The sequence below is a fragment of the Sinocyclocheilus anshuiensis genome, unplaced genomic scaffold (genome assembly GCF_001515605.1).
Source record: "Sinocyclocheilus anshuiensis isolate Anshui unplaced genomic scaffold, SAMN03320099.WGS_v1.1 scaffold1468, whole genome shotgun sequence".
Classification (NCBI taxonomy): domain Eukaryota; kingdom Metazoa; phylum Chordata; class Actinopteri; order Cypriniformes; family Cyprinidae; genus Sinocyclocheilus; species Sinocyclocheilus anshuiensis.
The window spans coordinates 200263-208547 of record NW_015546129.1 but is presented as its reverse complement, the minus strand read 5'-3'; the positions used below and the strand labels follow the sequence as shown (position 1 = coordinate 208547).

Here is an 8285-nt window from a genome sequence, read left to right as displayed (position 1 = left end):
TCACTGTTAATAAGTGAGTCATTGCGACTGAACCGAATCATTTAAACGGTTGATTAATTCAGGAACGAAACACCGTCATGTTGCACAGAGACGCAAAACAGCACTGTGGCTGTGTTTGGAATAATTTTTGTTGTCGAAATAGAGCAAAAACAGGCAATATGCTGTCTAAAACGTAAGTCTTTTAATAAACTTCTTGTTTATAGAACTGCTGTAAAAAATCAATATCACGTTTGTAATCATGGTAATATTTGGAGAAAAACTGCACTTTTCGTGTGAAATTAATTAACTATATGACATGGCATAAATATATACATTTTCTGCCATCATGTCTTGAATTTGTGATCATTCTAAATGCATTTTAATAGACTGAATCATGCAGTGAAAGAACGCACTCTAAATGCGCTCGCGCACTAGTCTAGACTTCACGTGATGTATGCGTGCGCTCTGTAGTGATGTTTTGAATGGTTTTTGCAAAATACTCGATAATGTCAAATCGCACATCATTAAAACAACATTTACGATATTATCGCAGACGATATATATCGCACACCCCTCAGGCTCTAGAAATCAGTCTGACGTTGTTTTGTAGTAGAGAGAAACTACAATCTCTTTCTCCTGTTATATGTGAGGTGACAGATACTGCCCCCCTCGGTTCTGGGACTCGCGGCGTGTCACGCTAACACACATCCAAACCTACAGGTGTAATGTGTGCGCTCACAGCTCTCTTTCTTTCACTGTACGTCAGGTGTCTCAGACAGAACGCCGCTGTTAGAGCTTTCCAGACCCCCTGCCGTCCTGTCAGGTTGAGATCTGCGTCAGATCCCACTCTGTCAGCTTCACACAACTTTTCTGACAGACCTAAGCTAGAGCGCGAAATGGCCCATAAATTAGTTAGTTAGTTCGCCGAGGATGAGCGTTAGCTTGTTTGCAACAATCATTTATTTCAGTTTTCTGCTGAGCCTGCTTATTTTGTTGTTGACAAAAAAATCTGTGGATATTTTCACAGAAAAATCAGTAGCAATTCCAGGTGTATCTTAATTAAATTCAGAGCTCTGTTGATCAGCAACATGCTGTTAATTACAGGATAATTTGGATTTGTCCCTCTTAAATTAGCCAAAAAAAAAATAAAAAATGCTGGAGCAGGATAGACATGAAAATCCACACTTAAAGTAAAACACAATAATAAAAGCTCTGTAGTTAGAAAGTAAAGAAATTAAGACAGCCATAAATAGTAGTATTGTAATTTTACTGTTTTACTGTAAAATAGTTACATTGATTGTAATAAAGTTTATTAAAATGTATTTTTACTATCATTATCATTAAATAATATTATAAATATTACTATTATAAATTTTTTACTTTACAGTAAAATAGTATTATTGCAATAGTAATATATTTTTGGTATTTCTATAAATCAAATAAAGTACAAAAATTGTATATAGTAAAATAAATAAAGTAATAATAATTATTATTATAAATACTATTTTTTATTTTACAGTAAAATAGTATTATTGCAATAGTAATATCTTTTTTGTTTTTTCTTATGTTTTAATATTGTTTAACTAATAATAATAGTTATTTTATTATTATTATTATACATTTCCATTGTAAGTGGATCACTGTGCATGCGATTTTTTTACAGTCTGAGGGATCAGTTGAAATGATTTTCTGTGCTTATCTTCTCAGATACTGACCTTAGAGCTTAAGTTGTATTAAGCTTATATTATTTCTTTAATCAGTGAGTATTTTTCTGTATACAGTGTATACAATATAATCCATGACTCAGCCTGTAATATTTTTGCATATATATACTGTTTCAGTTTAAATATGGGCCTTCTTAATTCTAATCATATCTCTCTTTCTCTTTTTCATTCATTTTTCCTCTCACTCGTCCACACCTAAACCATTAATCCGTTTTATGTCGCCTAACCCTGATCAATCCTCTCATATTTTTGAAACCCATGTGATTTTGTTTTATTTTGTTCTCCATTTATCATGATTTGCTCTGACTCATCTGTGTGTGCCGCTGCTGTCAGACCCCATAGATGCTGATATTGATTTTTATGAGCTCTTTAATAACCCATACACCCCAGCACCCGACCCCACACCCATGCTGCCCCCGGTGGGCGTTCAGGCCACCGTCCTCAGCCACGACACTGTCAAAGTCAGCTGGGCCGACAACTCGCTCGCCAAGAACCAGAAGATCACCGACTCCAGATATTACACCATCCGCTGGAAGACCAACATCCCCGCCAACACCAAATATAAGGTATCCACCATCTCGAAGGAGTGCTGTTTTGATCATAGTGATTAGTTTGGTGTTCAAAACTGCTTCATTTCACTTGAACTGATGTTCTAAAGTGGATTAGAGGATCATAGTAGTTAACTAAAACCATAAAAAAAATGTGTGACCTGAAATAAACATTAACTGAAATAAAATGTAAAAAAAAAAATTTTTAATAAATAAATAAGCTAGTTGCCAACGCAGCATTTCTCATTTTCATTTTATTTAAATTGATTTAGAAAAATAATAACTAAAATTAAACTGAAATAAAATTAATGAAATATATAGACATTTTTTTAAATTTCAAAAACATACAACAAAATTACTAAAACTTTAAGTGACATAAAAAAAAAACAGAAAATTAAAACTATTAGTCAAAACTACAATAGTAGCTCGATACTAAAATAACACTGATTCTGAAGAGTATTTCAGTGTTTTAATTTTCTGTGCATAGAGCACCCTCTAGTGTTCACTGTCTCTAGTGTGTTGAATGGAAAACTAGTGTACTGCTTACTGCATACTACATAGTCAAATGTGTTACAGTATGCAGTGATAAACTTTATTCATGTGTTTGTCTGCTGCTTGTTTTGTCAGACGGCAAACACCACGACCCTGTTTCATACGGTAACGGCTCTGAAACCCAACACGCTTTATGAGTTCTCCGTTATGGTGACCAAGAGCCGCAGGAGCAGTACGCATATATACCAGTACACACACACACACTCTCTCTCACACACACACACACACACACACACACAGAGACTGTGTATACACACTCAACAGACCCTTAATCCCACTCAAACTAACAGATAGTATCACACACACACACACACACTATATATAAAATTACATCAAATTCCATTAAATATGACTTATGGTTGAGGAGATTATGGTTGAGGAATTATTATTAATTATTATGACATTATGTCATGGTCATTTCATTTAGTGTAATTATTTTTATTATTGTTGTTATTATTTGTTTAATTATGTACATTAAATGCAAGCCTGCATTTAATAGCCATTTCATCTAGTTTTATCTCATTAAACATGTATGCAGCAGCTTTTCCACACAAGTTCCCAATTATTTTATGACTATTTCAAGAGCATTTTATTATATAAAATGTATTTCATAATTTATTATAATTTGTCTGTAGATGTGAAAAAAACATGGGTTCTCTCAACCTTGTAATATCCAAAATTAATGCATAAAGTACATAAAACTTAAAACACAGATGTTTAGTTTCAGAATGCATGCAAAATGAGTGCATATTTAATGTCTTATTTGCATTTTGTTCTCAAAGTTATTTTATTGGTTTTTCAATACAAATCAGATTCAACAAATCCTCGACTCTCGCCAACAAATCCATGGGACTACATCCATTCATTTCAATTTTTTCTTTAAGATTACAATTTTCTATAAGAGTTGGAAATTGAAAAGCTATATATATATATTTATAAAACGGATAGTTCCGGTCCTTGATTCTGATTGGTTGAGTCACGTTCGAAGCTGTTGTATTGTTTACGTCTGTGTGTTGCTCGGCAACCACTTTGTTGCAGCCACAACTGTTTCTGAGGAACTACATTGTTTGGTGGAAGAATACTGTTTTTATTAATATCATTACACTTTATTTGCTCCGTTTTATTCTGTGAAACCTTACTACATATATGGAATAACCGTTTTATAAAAGCAATAATAATATATGCACACACACAAGAAGAAAAAACATAAAAAAGTGGTAAATAAAATTAATAATCATGATAAAACGTAAGAAAAAACAAAAGAAACATATCTTATTGGCATTTTAACATGATTTCGGGACAAATTGCAATGACAAAGCTTTTAGTAATAGTCTATGTAGTTGTATTCTGGGGCTTTAATGTTGTTTGGTGTGGTTTGTAGTTCCCAGCTCTGCTCCAAAAGATGTGACGGTGATCAGTAAAGAGGGAAATCCACGAATCATCAACATCAACTGGCAGCCTCCGACTGAAGCCAACGGCAAAATCACAGGTACACCAAAAACATCTTCACCACAAAACATGCTTGAAGAAAATCAGGCTTATTTTTTAGAAGCATCAAGATTTTTGCCTGGTGACATTATTTGCATGACAGTGAAACAAATTTTAGCCTGATTTCATTTAGTGATCGACCGATATTGATTTTTTTATAACCGATACCAATTATTTGCATGTTTATGTGCCCGATAACCGATATGCAGACCCGATATTTATTTACTGTTATAAAGTAAACAAATGACTGAGTGAAGTAAGAACATACTTCACTTTGGTTTTTCCTCTTTTCAGTCGTGCGTTTATCGGTGAATCCGATATTACAAAACCGATATCCGATTATGGTAAAATGCTAAAATATTGGTAAATCGATATATCGGTCGATCTCTGATTTCATTACGGATGCCGATCACAGGATTTACATAATCAGTCATGCATCCGAATCAGAAATCAGAAAAGTGGATGCTTTTCTCTCTGTCTCTCTCTCTCAGGGTACATCATCTACTACAGCACCGATGTGAACGCCGAGGTCCATGATTGGGTGGTGGAGCCCGTGGTGGGAAACAGACTGACCCATCAGATTCAGGGGCTGACGCTGGACACCGCATACTACTTTAAGATCCAGGCGAGAAACTCCAAAGGCATGGGACCCATGTCAGACGCGGCACAGTTCCACACCCCCAAAGGTAAAAGCTTAACCTCGTTTAGACTCGCCTGTTAAAACTCACCTTGTGCTCTTCGATTCATTCCGTTTGTCTTTGTTTCCAGCGGAACCATCAGACAAAATGTCCAGTGATCAAGGTAATTAAACATCTTTCTAATGCAGAAGGAAATTAAACGGTCACACAACATTAAGTTTTAAATGCATTAATAATTTTAACTAATCATGTCCGTTTATTATACATATTGATTTAGTATATTGGTAACACTTTACAGGTTCCATTAGTTAATGTATTAAATCACATGAGGAATACATTCATTACAGTATTTATTCATCTTTGTTAATGTTAGTTAATGAAAATACAGTCGTTAACTAATGTTAACAAGCACAACTTTTGATTTTAATAATGCATTAGTAAATGTTGAAATTAACTAAGATTAATAAATTCTGTAGAAGTATTGTTCATGCTTAGTTCATGTTAGCTAAAGTTGTAAACTAATGAACCTTGTTGTAAAGTGTTACCATTATTTTATTATACATATTATTCATACATAATTCAATAATATTATACATGCTATTTGATATTTAATAAATGTATTTAGAAGTAGATATTTAGAAGTGTAATATTGTCAAAACAATTACCAGACATTAAAACAGTTGTTAAATCTGCCATATAGCACTTGAAATTGAAATGCAAATTAAATGTATTTTTTTATTTAAATTAAATTAAATTAATTTGAATTTCAAGTTAAATGTATTTGTGTGTGTGTGAGACATTTATAAATGTTTATCATTAAATAAAAAGTCTATATAGCGGCGGCGGCAACAATAAAGTTACGCCTTCTTTCTTTGCGTGAACATTTGGGCGGTGTTATGCAAATCTTCCCACATCGTGACGTAGACATGTGGGGGCGTGTTAGAACGAGCCGTTTTAGGCAGGCATGGTTGACTCTTAACTTTTATAAAGAATATCTCTTTAGGTTTGAGACTTTAGTCTTTGCAACTTTAGGGATCTTATCTATTCACGAACAGCTTTTAACACTCCAACGAGAAAGGAAAACATGAAATCGCATCATATGACCCCTTAACTGTGGTAAAATCACGCTTAATTCAACATGAATGAAGAATTAAAAGTACAGAAAAAGATCTCAATAAGTGCTGCAGGATCTGACTTCAGTTAATCTTGATTGTTGTTATTCTGTCACAAAGAACCCCTATTTTAATGTTATTAAAAAATATGAATTACTGGCTATTTAAATATAATAACATTAAAATACTAATTATGAAAATGTGGGACTTTAATGTTATGTTATATGACAGTCATTTTAAATGTCTATTTTAGAAGTGTTATATTTTAAAAATTTAAATATATAATTATGCATTAATAATAATATATATTTAATATATGAAATATATTTGATATTGCAAAAATAAATTTTATAAGACATCAAAAGATAATTTTAATGAGATAAAATTAATTTAACCAATAAAACAAAGCTAAATTTATTTTTTATTTTTTTACCTTTTGTTGTGTCAGATCTCTATGAAATTATTCTAAATTGTCATAAATTGAAATTTTCATAATGTATCAAATATATAGTATAGAGTAACATCTATATAATGTATCTACTATCCGAGTGCCAACACACTCAAGCTATTCATGTTCTTGTTTCAAATAGTTTTGATATTCGATTAATGATTTTAAAATAATTAAAAGGGTGATTTAGTCTTATGGCTGAAGATCTGAGCTGGTAGCTGGAAAAAAAAAAAAATTATATATATGTGTGTGTGTGTATATATATATATATATATATATATATATATATATATATATATATATATATATATATATATATATATATATATATATATATATATATATATATATATATATATATATATATATATATATATATATATATATGCATAGTATATAATATTTGTAAAATATAAAACAAATAAAATATTAAATATTCAAGTAATTACAAAATTTTTTTTTCTAAATATTCAAGTGTGTTTGTTTTCAGGAAGCGTGCGGCCTGTAAGTCCAGCACCGGCTCCCACAAGTACAAGAGTTCATCTAAAGACCTGAAACCTCCTGATCTGTGGATCCATCACGAGCGTCTGGAGCTCAAACCCATGGACAAATCACCCGAGCCCAACCCGGTCATGACAGAGACGCCCATCCCGCGGACCACCCAGGACCCCGCCGCTGAGCCCAGCCATCAGAGACGGGGTGAGAGCCTCAGCTTCACCTCACCTACACCTCACCCAGCACCCAGCATCGAGGACCCAGTCTGTTTCATGAATGCATGTCTGTGTGCGCAGGTCATGAGGTGGAGGAGAGCGTGTCCACTTTGGCTGGTCGGAGGGGAGTGAGACCCAAAATGATGATGCCGCTCGACTCTCAGCCTCCCCAGCGTAAGTTCACAGAGTTTCTTCAAAAGAAAAAGCAAGCAAAAAGGGCACGTCATTGATTGTCCCATGCCATCTCAGCCTGTCCTGTGCTTTTCATGTTGTGCTGTGTGAAGTGCAGCATTCGTTAATTCGTCACAGTAGCAAACTACATCCAAACCTAGTGAGCTTCTGTCTTAAACAGCTTAAAATGTGCTCGCAATACAGATTCTTTTCAGTCTTTTAAGATCACATATATTTGCATATTGCATATATCCTTCCTAGTCAAAGCAGCCCCATAATGCATTACATTCAAAAAGATCTATTCGTGATGGCCGACGATTTTAGAGAAATTATGATAAATGTCTAATTCATTCAATCTTAACAGTTCAGTCTATTTTTACTAAATATTTGTATGTGCTTTCTATTTATTACGTTTCATAGAGCAATATACTAACACCTGACTAAATTCTACAAATAAAATTAATAAATATAAAATATATTATATACAATTTTAATAACATTATGTAGCGTTTAATAATTTCATATAAAAAATTTAATAAGGTAAAAAAATCAAACTATAAGTTAAATCAATAGATTATTTATTAATTATAGTTTTTACTATAATTTAACTTTCATTTTATTTTGGATTTATTGTTTTATTTTCAGCACTGTAATTTTAACGTCAAACGTTTAATCAAAACTACAACTACTTTTATTAATGTGATGCACACAGTCGCTGCCAATGTAAGGCGTTCCAAATCACTCACTTATAAGGTTGCATTTCATTTAGAATGCTGCCTTAGTAGGGATGCTGTCTATGTAGGAAGAATACAGCAAATCAGCTCACTAAGTTTTGGAACAGCTGTGTTGTCTTGGTAAGCTCACTGTGTGTGTGTGTGTGTGTGTGTGTGTGTGTGTGTGTGTGTGTCTCTCAGC

At 33.0% G+C, this 8285-nt stretch overlaps 1 protein-coding gene across 1 annotated transcript in view; it reads left to right on the top strand.

The window, feature by feature from the left end:
• The window catches only part of LOC107701041 (neogenin-like), an 81598-nt gene that overhangs the window by 68671 nt on the left and 4642 nt on the right, over positions 1-8285 (top strand). The window contains exons 17-24 of the mRNA XM_016502957.1: positions 2037-2269; positions 2879-2975; positions 4185-4292; positions 4783-4977; positions 5060-5092; positions 5207-5213; positions 6980-7188; positions 7281-7373. Coding sequence (XP_016358443.1) covers positions 2037-2269; positions 2879-2975; positions 4185-4292; positions 4783-4977; positions 5060-5092; positions 5207-5213; positions 6980-7188; positions 7281-7373 — 975 coding nt within the window. The remainder of the gene's footprint in view (positions 1-2036; positions 2270-2878; positions 2976-4184; positions 4293-4782; positions 4978-5059; positions 5093-5206; positions 5214-6979; positions 7189-7280; positions 7374-8285) is intronic.